This window comes from Ambystoma mexicanum, chromosome 2p, assembly GCF_040938575.1.
Source record: "Ambystoma mexicanum isolate Mex_15411 chromosome 2p, UKY_AmexF1_1, whole genome shotgun sequence".
NCBI lineage: Eukaryota > Metazoa > Chordata > Amphibia > Caudata > Ambystomatidae > Ambystoma > Ambystoma mexicanum.
The window spans coordinates 875144214-875161591 of record NC_090923.1 but is presented as its reverse complement, the minus strand read 5'-3'; the positions used below and the strand labels follow the sequence as shown (position 1 = coordinate 875161591).

Here is a 17378-nt window from a genome sequence, read left to right as displayed (position 1 = left end):
ATCCCAACCGACATCAATCACCTGAGAGGTATCAGAATAGATCCAATCAGGGGGAAAACAACAAATATCGACCTAGGCCACAGAAAGAGGATTCTAGAGAGATGGAAAGGTTCCAGTGCCTTGAGGCCCAAGTGAATATGTTAGCTGAGCAAATAGGAAAGCGCTATACAGCGCAAAAACACCTTCCGAAGAGGGGGCTGATGGCCATAGCAATGACCGGGGGGCTTCCGAAAAGTGACTAAGTACTCATGATAACTGCAGTGCCAAAATGACAGATTGCTCTGATATAATTTTGCATAACGACTCTGAGATGCCTAATGAATTAAAAATGAAAGTGCCAGTAAATGAACTTGTGACAGAAAGTGCAAATACTTCTAAAAAAGAGGTACGGTTTAACCTAGAGCTAAATAAAACAGTAAAGATTTGCACAAATGAAAAAGGAACATTAGGAATTCCAGAAGAACAAAGGGACAGATTTAAGAAAAATGACTCATGCATGGGGAATACCAGTGAACAGGGAGTAAGTGGGGATGCTATAGCTCCTTCCCTGGGCAAGCAAAACAATGACCAAACACAGGCAGAAAAAGGAAATACTCAAAAGAAGGGCACAAGTCAATCACCTGAAGAATTCTTTGAGCCACATATTTTTGAAGAGGCTGAAAGGGCTGGTATCACACTAAATGATCACAAATGCACAGAATTAAAAAATGACAAATTGCTGAATGATGTTGTTACACATGTTCAGTTGGAAGGTTGTAGTGTGGTCTCTGATGTTACCCAGATGGATGGGCGAACAGTGGCCACACTCCAAAAAACCTCTGATCATGGAGAAATGAATAAAGTCTCTCGCGCAGAAATGGGTAAAAAGGAGGAAAAATGTCTTTCCATTTACCAATGTGCTTAGCCAAAAGTGAAAAAGGCCTGAGAAAGGTGAGCCCTGAAATCAGTAAGAATTCACACTTATGTGTATTAGAGGAAGTTGAGGACAGATATTATGCACCCATCACTGTAGAAGAAAAATGCCACACCTTTGCTATGATTGACACTGGCGCACAAGCCACAATTATGTCCAAGGAGCTGGTAAAGAGTATCAATGAAGGGAGACCCCCACAGAGTCAGATCACAGTGAAGGAAAATCAAGGTCCAGTGCATAACTTTAATGGGGAGGAGGTGCCCATCATAGGTGTAACTGAGGTTGACATAAAAATAGGAAAGCACAGAATGAAACAAGAGGTATTGATCACATCTATTTGTGAAATTCCATTTCTGATGGGGACAGATTGTCTGAAAAGATTGTCTCCTCTCATAGATGGGGTGAATGGAGTGCTGTGGTCCTTAACCAAAAAACCATTGAGGCCTAAGAAACTAAAATCACAAAACAGCAACATAAATGAATGTCACACCGTTGCCAAAACAAATGATGCTGTGGAGGTATATCTCCAGAATAGTTGCATACCTAGTGTCACTGTTATATTAATGTGTCAAGACAAAATGCAGAGCGACAATGAAAAACTACCTGTACAAATATGCTTGGACCCAAGGAAAAATTGGCAGACTGCCATAGATGAGCACACATTACGTTTTTATTTAAAAGATAAAACATGCAAACAGAATATTGCTCCTAAAATAGATTCAGAAAAACACATTACCACTCTGGCAGAAATACACATGGAAGATGAGCAACCATGGGTTCATGTTGGTATAAATGACTATTTTAAAACAATAAAAGCCACTTTAGATCTTGGACATGAAAGGAGTTTCATTAATGAGAAATTGTTGCAAAAAATAATGGAGAGGGAAGAAATGCCGAAATTTAGGATTAAAAACCAATATGTTTCTGAGTTGGACAGTCCAGACTTTGAAAACCGAATTGCAGGCAGATGCATGCTTAAAATTAGCATTGGGCAGAAAACAATTTACCATAATGTATGGATAGTGAGTGGAGCACAAAATGAATTTTACATGGGCAATGACATCATGCACAGAATGTGTATGGTGTTAGATTTCCTTAATCAAAAAATATGGTCACGCCTAGGTGGTCCGGCACCTGAATTTGAAGACAAAAGAAGGGCTTATCATTGTGCACAACTGGTTCCTTATGCAATCGAATTACAAATGAGGAAAGATACTATTATTCCTGCATTTACAAAACAGTTTGCAATAATACTGAAATGCAAAAATGGACAGCAGATGGAAGGCTCTGATGCATTTGTATGCCTGAATGAATCCATAAAACAGCAAGGCCTGTATTATGAATACATTCCATTGGTATATTGGTGATGGATCTGTAAAAATTATGGTAAATAATAAAGGTTGTCAGGATATTCATTCAGAGGAAAACTCCCCATTAGGAATGGCCATACAAAAATCACATTATAAGGCAGATTTAAATAACATGGTGATTGGAAATATCCCTGAAAAGTATGTAGATGCCAAGGGTGAGTTGCCAGAACACCTGGACTCTCCGCCCAAAGGAATATTTAAAATTAATTCTGTGTATCTTTATGATTCAAATGAGACAGTGTGCTGCCATCAATAGGATTGCATAATATTTAATTTAAATGAAAATGAAGCAGAAAATCAGCCCATTGAAGTGGAAGCTGATATGCCAAAATATTTAAAAGTGGCAGCTTTACAAAAAGACACAGCCACACAGTTAGAGGAAAGCGCCGAGATTCCCTTACCAGAAGATTTTCCAGAATTTTCCAAAATGGTAGAAGAGCAGATCTCCTTAGCGGATGCGTGTGAAAGCAATGAGGATAGAGACAATCTGAGGGAGATATTTATGGAGTTTAAGGATGTATTTGCAAAAGATGCTTATGATTGTGGTTTAACTGATTTACATGTGGCCACACTACCCGAAGGGTGTAACAGAGGTCCAGTGTTTGTACGCAGTATAGACTACCGCTGGCATGTTTAGAATCATTGGCAGAGATTATTAAAAATTTGGAATCGCGGGGAATTATCAGGCCCATTCATAGCACATCCAATACACCTATTTTAGGTATGTTAAAGCCAAATGGTCAATGGCGGCTATGTGCAGACTTGAGAGAGTTAAATAAAAGAGTACCAGTATCTAGATGGCCACTGCCATTCATTGATCAGGGCCTAGCTCAGGTACATGGTTCAAAAGTATTTACCACATTAGATCTCACCTCTGGATATTGGTGCGTGCCATTGGCAGAGGAGATACAACATTTATTTTCCTTTACATTTGACAGGACTCAATACGCCTGGCTTAGAGCTCCGTTCGGGTACATCAATAGTGGGAGTGAATTTGGCATATTTTTGAGAAAGGCCATGCCGGATGCAGCGGAAAGAGGAACAATAGTTTACGTGGACAATGTCCTGATAAAAAATGAAAGCCTGAAAAGCCATTTTGATGAAATAAGACATGTGCTTGGCCAATTGCAGAAAGCAGGCGCCAAAGTATCTTTGCAAAAAGCACAATGGTGCAAGAAAAAAGTGAACTTTCTAGGGCATGAAGTGCCTGAACATGGGCTAAATCCACAAAAGAAGAAAATAGAGGCCATACAAAGATTAAAAGATCCTAAAAATGTGAAAGGAGTAAAAAGTTTATTAGGGATGACAGGCTATAACAGAAAGTTCATTGAAAATTATGCAGAAATCACTCAACCATTGACTAAACTGCTTAAACTGAATACTCCCTGGAAATGGGAAAAAGAGCAGTCTGATGCAGTGGCTAAATTAAAGGAATGTCTTGTAAAGGCACCATGTTTAGCATACCCCATAAAGGACAGGGATTTCTTTATAGAAATAGGTTTTTCTGAACATTGTATGTCAGCAGTGTTATCACAAAAACACGATTTGAATCACAAAACCATTGCCTATGCAAGTAAGGCATTTTCCCAAGTTGAAATGAAATTTAATGAATGTGAAAAGGCCCTATTAACCACTTTGTGAGCGCTACAACATTTCCGCCCCATTGTTCAGGGAGAAAAGGTGATTATTGAAAAAAATAATCAACCTTTGCAATTTTTAGAGAGTAAAAGAATTAGATCAGGTAATCTAGCGCAGTCCAGAATCACTTCATGGACGCTGGCATTACAAGGTTTTCCTGTAGAAGTGAGATATGGACAAAATAAAAAGAACCCAATTGCTCAAGGGTTAGCTGACTTACATGACTGCTCAGCTGAACAAATACCAAATGAAATGGAAGTGGAAACTAGTTTGCAGGAATTTGAACAATCACCACACAAAGCTTTTGATGAAAAAACATGCAAGGATTTGCCAACTGTATATGTGGATGGTTGTGCTTTTCACATTGAAAATGACAGTAATAAACAATTAGTGGCAGGAATAGGAAATGTCTGGTTGAAATGTGAAGGCGTCCCCAGTATAGGGATGAGGATTGGAGCTAGGAGCAGTCAGGTGGCGGAATTGGCAGCCATTTATAAAGCAATTGCTACTGCAGTTGATAAAATGTTCAGTGAAATTGTCCTGGTGACTGATTCTGACTATGCACGGAATAGCTTTGTGGAGTATTTGCATGGTTGGAAAGCAAGAGGCATGGTTACATACAACAAAAAGCCACTTAAACATGGAAAAATGATACAAGCCATAGACAAATTGGTGTCAGAGAATAATTTAACAATATACTGGAGAAAAATTTGTGGGCATTTAAAAACACCAGGAGAGGATAAGGAGGGAAATGATAAGGCAGACCACCTGGCTAAGATTGGGGCTGTGATGGGAGAATTGCTACCTATTGATTATTTAACGGGTGAAATACAAATTGATGCAGTAACACGTTCTAAAGCACCAAAGGAGGTATATCAACCAGTGGTACAGTGGAGTCATGACACGCCAGACCAAGATTTGATTGAGGCACAAAAGAATGATCGAATTTTGGGAATCTATTATAATCATTTGATAGATCCTGAACAAAATCCTTTAACAGAAAATTATTGTATGGGAAAAGAAGAGTTGAGGGTGCTATTAAAGAACAAAACACGAATTAGATTACAGGATGGACTCATGATTAGAGAGTCCATAACAGGACAAATACAGTGGGTGGTACCCCTTTCATTCAGAGGGCTAATGCTACACCATGCACATGATGCCATAACTGCAGGCCATAGAGGTTCACAAAAAACATTAGAAATACTAAAAGATTATGCTTACTGGCCACATATGTCCCAAGATGTGGAATTATATACTAGAGGATGTCTAGTATGCGCCCAATTTAAACCTGCTTCACCAATGCATAGAGCCCCATTAATGAAAAGAGGCCTAACTCTTCCATGGTCAGATTTGCAAATAGACTATGTAGGGCCTTTAAAAAGGTCGAGCAGAGGAAACCGTTATATTTTAAGTGTGGTATGTTTGATGTCAAAGTGGATTGAATGCATTCCTGCACCAGATTGTAGTGCGCAAACAGCAGCCACATTGCTGGTGAACCATGTGTTCTCAAGGTTTGGGTTGCCACAAAGAATTGAGTCAGACAGAGGAAGTCATTTCACAAGTACTCTAATGAGTAAGGTATGGTAAATAATGGGTGTGAAAAGAAAACTACATATTGCATATCGGGCGGCCTCTTCAGATGGAATTGAACGAAGCAATAGGTCTGTTGTGGATATTTTAAAGAAATTCGTGGCAGAAGCAGGTTCCAGCTGGGATTTACGTTTACCGTTGGTTTTGATGGCAATCAGATCAACTCCTGCCAAAGCAACAGGTGTTAGCCCCCATGAGGTCTTGACAGGTAGGAAAATGGTGTTACCACAACACCTACTATACAGAACACATGAGCAAACACTTGTGAGTGCATCCACAGTTCATGAATATATTGATGAACTGAGGAGGCATTTGCAACATGCATAACAGAGCTGCTGACAGTGCAAAGTCTTATTATGATAAAAAGACATCAGTAAAGGAATACAGTGTAGGGGATCAGGTGTACAAGTTTCATTTTGGAAAAAGTAAACAGAAAAATTCTAAATTTCTAGCAGCCTGGCAGGGGCCATTTCGAATTATAGATAATTATAGATAAGGTCTCTCCTGTGGTTTATAAAATTTTGAAAAATGAAGGTGAAACGGTGATAGAGCAGTTTGTCCATGTAAATCAGACCAAACCATGCCATCCCAGACACGAGATCAGGCGGCTTGAGCATATAGAAACAGAAAGCCCTGGGGCTACTACCCACTGATGCACACAATACAACATAAAGTCCCTTGAACACAAAAAGAGAAAATAAATGGGTACAATCAGGAGGCAGTGACAGAGAAGTTAAAAAGTTGATTGTTATAATGGCACACAAACACTGTAATATATGTAAAAATATATAATATAAAATAAGTAAATAAATAAATATATATAATGGAAGCTCATGGTTGGTGTGCAGAGAGAAAATGTATTAAATATTAAATGCTGTTTTATATATGCTTGTTTTCTTTTTAACTTGTGTTTAATTTCAGAAGAAAAAAAAAAAAAAAAAAACGAAATGTTTTTACCAAGCATGTTTTATTTTTGGCAAAAGGGTGAAGTTAGTATTGTGCTATGTACTTAATTTGTTTCTTTTCTATTTGATTTAGAAAATTAACATTATTTGGTCGAAGGTTCCGGGATCAGAGGCCACGGGAGACGATGGAGTCCTGGAGCCCACGTGGACGGATTCCAGGAAAGCCCCAAAGAGGGGTGAAGACCAAGGCTGCAAAGCGATCAGCATTGAAGATGATACCGATGATATGGTTAATGATGATGATATTTGGAGGGATCTTCAAGAATTCAGAAGCACAGGTTGTCATTGAACCTGGACCAGCATCTGGTATCGCGGTGGAAGAGGCACCAGGATTCATCATGAGTGATAGAAGGATGATTTTCCAAAATATCTACATACCATTGAATCCTGAGATTTTGATTGAAAAACATTTGAACAATACCGGAATTAAGGTTGAACAGACTAAAGAGTGGCTGGAAATAAGAAAAGAGGACACTAAGCAGTCAATAAGAGATATATTAATGCAGTTGGAGAAAACATTTGTGAATTCAGCAGACATTAAGAAGAGGAGAGGAAAGAGAGGTGCGGTGATGCTCGCGATATCATTGGTAATGTCTATAGTTGGAGCCATCATAGGTACCACAATATCAATAGCCAATTCTATTTCGGTAGGAACACTGAGTACTAAAGCGCAACAACTGAGTATTGACCTAGAAATAATACAAAAAACATTAGATGGGATTAGAGGGGGACTGGATGAACAAGTAAGATTCATAAATGAAACTGCAATCATTCTAAATGAACAAGCAGATGTGATGCAACGGGCGACTAAAATAATGCTTAAGCATGACAGAACTTTAAATGAAATATTGAACATAATGAGTCCTGTTGATAGACTATTAACGAATTATATGAGAGAAGTTCAAACTGCAGTTTCACAATTGATTCAAGGACATATCCCCTTGTATTTTGTTTCGGAGGATATTATTCGTCAAATGATAGAAAGATTGACCAGGAGGGAAATTGATATAATACAGGTAAAAACTGCATTTGAAATGGGTAATGCAATGCCGTTATACGTGGACTTGGAAAGACTAGAGATCGGATTTTTGCTATGCATCCCATATGTAGCCCCTGAACTTATTTATCAAACGAAGTGGGTACACAACGTGGGATTTTGGCAAGAGGACAAATTTATTAAGATTAAGACTACAGAAGTGGTGGCATTTCAGTCATGGGAACCTGAAGTTTATTTAATACCAAACCTGGAAACATGTGTCAAATTTAAAGAACAAAATTATATGTGTCCAGGTAAACCGTTTGTTCCTGATGCCACAGATGCTATTTGTGGTTTGAAATCTGACCCAAGTATATCAGAAGGATGTGAAGTGATTATTAGCAATATGGGGAGTGAAGAACTGGCACAGGCTAAGATGGTCAGAGGTAAATGGTTGGTCAGCACCTGTTTAAAGAACATGACGGTAGTACATTTAAACCATGGAACATACGTGGTTAAACAGGTGAAATATAATGTTTTTTATTTACAGGTTCCAAAGGATACAATTGTGCCAATTGGGGGGTTAACATTGTTTCATGTAACAAATGATGTTTGGGAAAGCCAAGTGGAAAATATCGATTTTTTTCAAAGGGATACTTTTCCAATAGATCCGGATGTGGAATATTTATTGAATCACAAAGAAAGACATGTTATAAAAATGAATTTGAGAAAAAACAATATTACAATTAGTAATCTGGGGATAATAGAAGTGGAAAGATTTAATTGGGGAACCTGGGGGGAACGCTCAATAGTGGGTTTGGCTGTCCTGGTGCTAATCATGGGTGGATGATTGATTGTGCTATCAGTAAAAATGAAAATGTTACTGATTTTAGTAGCTACGTCAGGAAGAGAAAGATATCCCAATACACATGCATTTTAAAAGAAAAAAAAGAACAAGTTGTTTTTAGGAATTGGCTTGGATCGTAGCCAAGTTCTAAAAACAAAAGGAGGGTATGTAAGGATATTTGGCATGTTACAGCACAGAGTACAGCACTACTGCACAGGTAGCATTTTTTTTTTGATGCAGCACCACCACATGGGTGTGGTGCATTGCTATATGTGTTGCCAGAGTAACATGGACATATAAGTAAAGACAGGCTATTCAGTCAAAATCGATTTTTACATATAAGATGCAAATCTATTTTTACAGTTAAAAGCACACATGTGCACATTCAAAATGCACACTATTTTTCACCTGAAATGCCTATGTTGCAAGAGACACATTTGAAAATTAACAACTAACCTTATTAATAACTAACCTGACTAATAAAACTTCATTTAACATAACCCACTAATAAAAATGTGTCTCCACTGCAGAATTAGGCCTACTTTGAAAGTGAACTTTTAAACGCACATTCATTTTTTTTTCTCTGCTGCTCTGTCCACATAACTACAGGAAGCAAAGAGCTCGAAGGAACAGGAAATCAGTTTGTTACAATTTTTACTGTAGAAGTGAGCCATTGTGTAGTGAGGGAGGAGATGACATGATTGATTCTGATTGGAGCAGCGTCATAGCAAGTATCATGCTAGAGGCTGTGATTAGAACTTTGCTGGAGAAGCTTGAGGGGAGGGGGAGGACAATCGAGATCTTGCAGAGCTGGGAGAAGGACCTGTTTCCTGGCTGAGGCATTCCTGCTGCAAAAGCTGAGAGTTCCAGGCAATAACCCCGGTTTGAGAACGGCAGATGCTTGTTTTCACTGGGGTTAATCTTCAAGGGAGCCAAATCCAGAAAGAGAATAGCCGGAGAAAACTCATGCTGAACAGATAAGGTAATTACAGAAGCGAGTGGGAGCTGTGCGAAAGTGTGCGAAACTGTTCAGACAGTGTATTCGAGGGAGTCACAGTCCCTTATCAGCATATTTAATGTTACCAATTGAATATATTCTCACAGCTCTCTGTTCATTTTATCACAAATAATGTTGTACCATTTCATTTATTTCTGTAAAAAAAGTTAAACTGTGTTCTATAATACAAAAATATTTGAAAACAGATAGCTAGTGTGTATTATTTCTCTCTTTCATTTTGCATGGGGAAAGGTTTAAACGTGGGTAGATTTTTAAACAGTGCAATTGTCATTTTAAAACAGATGTGTGCATGATTATATTCAGTATGGACAGTTGTGAGTGACTGTTTGTAGCATAGCCTGTTGGAGGTACATGAGCCAACGGGAAGAGAGACTCTCTGGACATAGTTCCCTACCGTATATAAGGTAGTGGAAATTACCACAAAAATACCACAATAGCCCATGGTGGCACACAACACTAACACTGAAAATGTGGTATCCCTAAAATGTAGGCCTGAGGTCTCTCTAGTGATCAAGAACAATCTAGATAAAAAACAAGGGATGTTGAATATTGGGGCCACAAATAAACCAACCACTATACCAACCAACCAAGAAAATACTGCGCACATCATCTAAATAGGTCTGAATTCTGAAATAATGCAATGTATTATTGTCATGTGTGACCCAATATGAATACAGAGAGTGATTATTGCTAAAGGTATTTTGGCGGTAAGAAAATACCGCAAAGCCCCAAATATCCACAAAATACCCAACATATATCAAAGAGGAAAAAAGTTGATTGGTGTCTGCCGGATATTCCACTTGTACTGGTGAATGAGTATTGCTATCTAGGATTCACCCAAAATAACCATAAGCAAAATCAGCCCAGCGTATTAAAATTAAGATCAAAGGCAATTGGTCGATTTTCATTATGTCCAGTTATATTGTTCTATGAGCTAAAAGTATTCCCATTTTGACCTATGGAGTCAATACTTTATTTTATCAAAAATAAATAAACTGGCAATATTTACAGGGGACTCTTTGGAAAAAAGTGTTATCCTCCCCAATGGGGTTTCGTCTGCTGATTATTTTGTTTCAATTAGGACTGCTTTCGCTATTGGTTATAGTACAATGTAAAAAACTGACATTAATTAGAAAGATTTTCATTGCGATTCCAAACTCTCCCTTTTATAGATGGAAGCATGCATTAAAAAATTACCAAGATCGAATGTTGGATATATAGAGGATATGAAAAGTTTAGAAGAGGCAGAAATTTGATCGATTTATTACTAACCAATCCAACAAAAGCCAAATTAAACTATGGAATTATAATTGGCAAAGAACTCAGATTGTATGTAAAAAGTACAATGTTTTTGTGAACTTCGAGGGAGAAATGTAATCTAATAACACCTTGCCCACATATTTGGGGAAATTGCCAAATACTACCTACAGATCCATGTTTTTAAGAATGGATAATCTCTTATCAACTAGAGACGTTCTTGGAACCCGGAAAAAGGCCCCCAATTTAGAGCAGGAATGTCGATTTTGTAAGACAGCACATGAAACTATACGTCACCTGTTGATTGAATGCGTAGCTATATCGGCATTGAGAGCCATCTATTTTGATAAATTTATTAGAAGGTATTGAATTTTAACAGCTGAAAAAATGTGGTTTATTTTATTTAGTGGGTCTTCTACCCCATTAACCATAGCAGTAGTAAAGTTTTTAATTTGATTGAATTTAGTAGAACAACAAGAGATTGTCATACATTGATTAGATGATTAATTCCTTTAGCATCTAAATGAATGAATATGTTGGAGGATGAATTGAATTGTTTTTTATAATCAAGTGTTCTTTTAAAGGCTCTTATTTTGGACTAAGTACTCTTCTACATTTTATGATTGGGCAGTTATCAATTGTATTATTGTTACTTATTTATGGTATAATTGGGGATAATACAGCGAAATGTTCATATGATTGAGCTGTGTACCTGATAAATAAAAACAAAGATAAATTAATAAATAGTCACAGTACATGGCAGGGTAGTGAACCAGGTGGGCTGTGAACACCGTGAGCATTGTGAGAGAGGCCAGGACAAGGGAGATATACCCCCAGGTGTTGATGAACATTATGAAACAGACCAGGAGAACTAAGTCATTCTCTTGGCACTCTGAAGAGTTTGAGAGTGACCAGGGGTATGGAGACATATTCCCTGGTGTTGATGAACATTATGGAAAAGGCTAGGAAAATGAAGTAATTCTCTTGGCACTGTGAAGTGCTTGAGAAAGGCCAGGGGAAGGGAGACATACCTCCTGGTGTTGATGAAGACTGTGAAAGGAGCCAAGAGGAGGGAGTACTTTTCCTGGCATTGTAAAGAGTCTGATAAATCCATGAGAAGAAAGACACTTGTCCTGGTATTGGGAAAACCATTGAGAAATGTCAAGGGGAGGGAGTGGACCTTTGTGAAGATGCAGGACCTTTGTTATATGTACTTTGCTGGAATCCCAACCCAAGGAACCGTTTCAAACTTTTGAGTTGTATCCTTTGAGAAGAACATTTTGTTTGCATCACCCAGAGACGAACTTTGGGCTGTCGTCCAGAAGAAGGGAGCCATCTTCTGGACCAAGAAGAGCACCCCTTCTCCTTACTTGAGTTTATAGTGTAAGGGTTGGAAATACGTTTTTGGATGCAGGATAGTGGACTCTTTGCTTTAGAATGACATCCTGACAGATTCCTTAGTATTTAGTTGTGGCAGGCAAACCCCTCTCAGAACTGGGGTCAGATAGGGTTTTCTCTTATTTTCTCACTAATAAAAGTCTATAGCCAAAAACATTTCACCTGTGTGGCATTCTCCTACTTATACACCCTTACACTCTTCTCTAAGCATACAACTCCTGAAAATGTCCTTGGAGTAAGTCAAGAGAAAAGTTGAAAATCCTTTCGTCACTCACTCCTAAGTGCTTTGGTAATTTTTGTTGTAACTTACTCATGAGAAAGTTATCAACTATTCCACAAGTAAGTCAAACTTGCTCCTGGAAAAAGTCTTGTAAATCGGCCCCTACAATGCTAAAAAGCACTGCGGTCGAAACTTAAGAATACCTTTTTCATGATGAAGGATTAATATTTATGTAATCTATTGCTGTTTTATTTATGATGCTTTAATTTGTGTCCATTATTATATATTTTTTCAGAATGCTAGCAGCCACATGTTGTTACACACATTTTTGCTTTCTCAAGGCCAAAGTATTTTCATTTTAAGCTGGGTTTTGGCATGCTTCCTTAAGGCCTGTGTCTCAATGGCTTTACTTTAGCATGATGAAACCAGTCTTCAGAGCAAATGTGCAAAACATTAGCCGCTAATATTCCATAAGAAAAGATAGAAGCTGATACAAATAAAAGCATCATAATTAATCACAGCAATACATTTTATATTAGTTTTGTAAACAATGAAGAAAAACGTGCCAGTGACAAAGTTTTCTTTACAACAGTCTGGCTATATCAACAGCTCTGGATGTTTCCCCTCGCACCGAAAATCTAGAAAGAGTCTTTGCGCCAGATTCTGTAACTGCTGTAAATCGTACAAGTTAATTACATTTAATTTGGTTACATAACATGGCTCAATTGTTTTACTACAGCTGGCATTTCCATACATCCTTATTCCCCTTTCTGTATCTCTACCCACACCTTCCTAGGAAAGTAATTTACCAACGTCGGTAGCAGATCACAGAGGCATGTAGCATACCTAGAATTTCATTTACTTGTCATGGCTTTCCATTTTAATCAGAGGTCTGCAAAGAACAATACAACGCCACTTAACATGCGTTTTGTTTGATACAGCCTGGACAAAATGTAGTCCGTTTTTCTCTTCCTTGCCCTGCCCTCAAATTTACAATGCAAAACATCCAGGTAAAAATATAGTGTTGAACTTTATTGAATATTTACATATTTACAAACATATTTAAATAGCTTAATTGAAGAGATAAGTTAGTCAGGCTCCAAATAGTTCTTGGAAATGTGCAGCAAATACCTGCGATAACCACAGCTTTTGGCAATCAGCTGGTCCTTCTCACGCTGAACAAAGAACTGAAGCTTCCCCATTGAAGTGTACCTGCAGGCACGCTCCCTCTCCCAACGGGCTCGCCTCTTCATGGCCTCTCGCTCGGGCCTCTGTGCTTTAGAGATGGGAATCGAAATCTCAAGCTCTTCAGTGGGACGGGGCAATGCAGGCATGAGCGCCAATGCCAATCTTCCAGGCACATGACCTGGACCAGGGAAGGCTGCGGCCGGATCACTGCAGCCTGGAGGTCGAGCAGCAAGTTGTTGGTTCAGAGCAGATTGCATTGGTCCCTTGAGAGAAGCAGGCGGATGATGGCTTGCAGGAGCCGGGACCTTTTCTGCTCTGGTCCAGGGATCTTTTAGATATGGAGTACCTTGGCCAGGGGAGGATCTGCTTCTCTCCTTAGAAAGGATTTGTTTTTCTCCAAGCACTTTGGAATCCAGCATGTTTGTTACGGGGAGTATGTTTTCAGTCTCCTTTCTCATTTCTTTTCCAGGGGGAATTCTCACTCCTGGCCTTGTGTTGTTGGAAGTGCTGAGCGGTGTCAATGGGTTATCAACCAACGATTTTGGCTTTTCTGGAATCATTGTGCCTCTTTGGATACCAAGCAATGGCTTCTCCTGAACCTTTGCAGTCAAATTTCCAGTGCTGTCTGGGTTGTCTTCTGTAGAAATTGGGACAGTAACAGACCCAGGAGCATGGGAAAGTCCAGTGCTCTCGCCTTTTTTCCCCAGCCGATGGAAAACCTGTACAGATTCAAACATATGTAAGCTTAGATGACTCCGGTGAAGTTTTAAGGGCTCCTGTTCTTTTTCTTTATATGTTTTCTTCCTTTTACTCCGATCTTTCTGGGGTTTCTCATCTACCTTTGGTTTGTTCAGAAGAAGAACGGAGGTGCTGTTCATTTCATGCCCCACGGTAGTGGATTGATTTGTTGGAATTGACTCCTCCATACTAGACACAACGCTCTGACTTTTTGTTTTCTTCGCTAGCTGCCTGTTGCTATCACTCTTTTTCCGTTTGGTAGTGCTGCTGACTTTTGGTCTAGAATCAGTCAGCGAGGCTCCAGTTCCGGAAATATTTTTGGAGTCCGTATTCTCTGCAGGTTTAATCGCACACACCCTATTTTCAAGTTGATTTGTAGGCACTTGGTCACAAGAGGTAGCCATTAGTTTTGCCTTTTTAAAAGACTCCTTGTCTACCTTTGGCTCATTAGATTTCTTCATCTTGGGATCCTCTGACACACAGGGTAAAGGGACATCAGTTGCTTTTAGAACACCTAAGACTTCTGAATTCTTTTTAGCAATATCATTTGCATCCAAATGACTCATCTCATGTGCTCCAGACGAATAGGTACGCTTTCTGCTCGACTGCCCTAGACCTGCCACTTTCTCTCCTGGCTGCATTGCATGAGCCAGAATGTCTCTGTGTTCTGTGCACATAGTTTTCTTCTCTTTCGGGTCTTTAGTAGAGAGAATACTTCCTGACGGTGTGACGTCTGTGGCACTGGTGTCTTTCTCCAGTGTTGTATGCAACACTTTCGGTGCAGATGAATTCTTGAAGATTGGCCTGGCCTGGTCTCCCCGATGTTGATATTCCTCTGAAACAAAAGTGTCCTGTAAAATTTGCACTGCCCCGCTCCGCCTTTCTTTACTGGAATTGTAGCCTTCTGTAAAAAGAGGTTTGTTCGGACCTCTCTCCGACAGGACGCTGTTTGGGTTGTGCAAGGGGTCAGTGTAAGCCAGTATTTGCTGAATATCAGGGATCTCGATTTGCAACAAGGGTGTCTCCAGGGATTCCTGAAGGCTTTCAGACATGGGCATTGCTTGAGAAGATTTGCCTTTCGGTGCTTTCTTCACTCCTTCTCCTCTTTGCTTTTGGCCAGGGAGAGAAGAATGCTCCTTCCTTTGCCTGTGGTCAGTTGACGGAGGTTGAGCCCTAGATGGGCAGACTGGTCTCACTGCCATTTGGAAGTCTAAAGGAGTTGTTCCAAGGAGTCCCCGGTTATCTCGGTAAGAGGAGGGGTTGATACAGACATCACTTCTCCTTTTGTGCCCAAGTAGGCTGGGGCATTGCTGAATGAAATGTGTCCTTTGACTGTGTGCAATTCCTCCAGGGTTCTGCAGACCTGAAACAGAATGCAAGACAGCGAATGAGTTTCAACACGGTCTCAAGGCAGTTGTATAAAAGCAAGCTAATTAGTCTCTCAAACTTTATAGTGGTACCAGCACAATGCTGATCCCCCCATCTGATGTACCGCCCTTACTATAAGCAAATTAACAGCACATTCACAGTTATGCCTTAGCCTCAACAGACCAATAACTTCCACAAGTACTTATGTCATTCTCAGTGGTCCACAGAAAATCTTATGTTTTGTGCCTGAAGACATGAGGCAACAGGGTGATACTTGAAGTAGAGTGCTTAGCCTGTTTCTTTCTGTTGGCAAAGCCATTGTGCTAAATCATAAGTTATTTGTCATAGTTACTGTAATGTCCCTATTCCATTGGCTACTTGGTGTCACCAACTATTGGGAACTGCTAGCAGCTTGTGGCAAGGACTGAAAACCGGGTCAGTGTGTTAAATAAATACCATGGTTAGGATCTATGCATGTGCATTCCTCTCACATGCCTCTGGTCTCTGCACTATGTACTCGCCACAGGTCTTCCCTCTATTTTCCTATTTTACAGGAGATAGAAGGTATTGTAAATATATGTTTTATACAAATGAATTCAAAATAAGTTATGTAAATCAGACTTCTACCTTCATTTTGAGGTTGTCGGTGCTCCTTTGATTCTTTTTCACTCTTTCAAAAAGCCAAATGCTGCCATTAACTATAACAGGATGAAGTGTCCAGCAAACCTTCATCACCCTCCAAAAAGCATTCATTACTATTGACTAACTTTAATGTGGTCCCATTCAAAACCATTTGCTAGTACCCTTCTTGAAGATTCAAGAGGTGTGCCTGAATAAAAACTAAACGGGAATCCTCTAAGGATGTGGGGGCGTTGGAGAGTGAGAAACTGAGGAACATCAATCTGTGTTGGTTTTTCCACAATCAGCGGCCTCTTAAACCCTGGACATAGTGCCTGGGATTCTACATAAGCCCCACCCTGCTAGTAATAGAGAGCTTTGTACGCACAGAACGGGCGAGGCAGCAGAGAACTCTGTGGGACTGATTCATTCCACTTCTGTTGCTTCCTGCATTGTGCTTGTGTGTCCATCCATGGCAAGCACGCGTCTAGGCCTGGTTGACATCTGATTCCATTTACAGGGCTTCAGTGCCTCATTCATTGTGCACCACCCACAGCTAGTTGATATGCGTGGGATATGTGGGATATGCGTGCCAACACTCTGATCTGCTCTCTGTCTGGAAGTAACAGTTTGTGGGAGCGCTCATGAGATTATTTTGACAACTACAGATAACACCTTGGGAATTCAAGTCTACGGTCCCGGGCCAGTGATAAGTAGCAGTCAAAGTATAGCCATTTTGGCAGAGAACAATATCTATGCTTACTTTGGAGAAGGGTGCAAAATGTGCACTCACCACTAGCCATTGGCCAGTGAAATTTGATGAGTAAGAAATAATGTGTGTATGAATAGAAATGAGATGGCAAGTGGCTTTTTTAGGCCTGGCTAGTGGCTTGCAACTTGAATTGTTGCCCCCTGCATCGAAGTGCTATTTTATATGATTTTCAGTATCAGTATAGTTTCTTTTCTTATAAATGTAGGAACGCCTGGGCATAGCGTTAGAAAAGCCTTTGAAATTTCAAAGCAAAAATTGGCCTGTGAAGCAACAGGCAATGTTAACCCTTAACATGCCAAGAAACTGCTTCATCCTTCCTGTTGTATGTCTTGCTAAGCACCAAGGTACATGCTAAAACCATGCGTGTGCCTTAAACTATATAGCTGAACCTTTGCTTATGTGACTTCTAATGTTACTTGTGTGTTAATGCTTTCCAGCTGGACTCTTGTTTGAGCTAATGCTTACTGCTAGACATTGCTGAGCTCTCTTGCCATGCTCT

At 39.6% G+C, this 17378-nt stretch overlaps 1 protein-coding gene across 1 annotated transcript; it reads right to left on the bottom strand.

The window, feature by feature from the left end:
* Positions 1–13283: 13283 nt before the first annotated feature.
* Positions 13284–15452, bottom strand: C2PH2orf78 (chromosome 2p C2orf78 homolog). Its single transcript, XM_069646298.1, has one exon. It carries the CDS (start codon positions 15321–15323, stop codon positions 13284–13286), a length of 2040 nt encoding a protein of 679 aa, XP_069502399.1. The 5' UTR covers positions 15324–15452.
* Positions 15453–17378: the final 1926 nt, after the last annotated feature.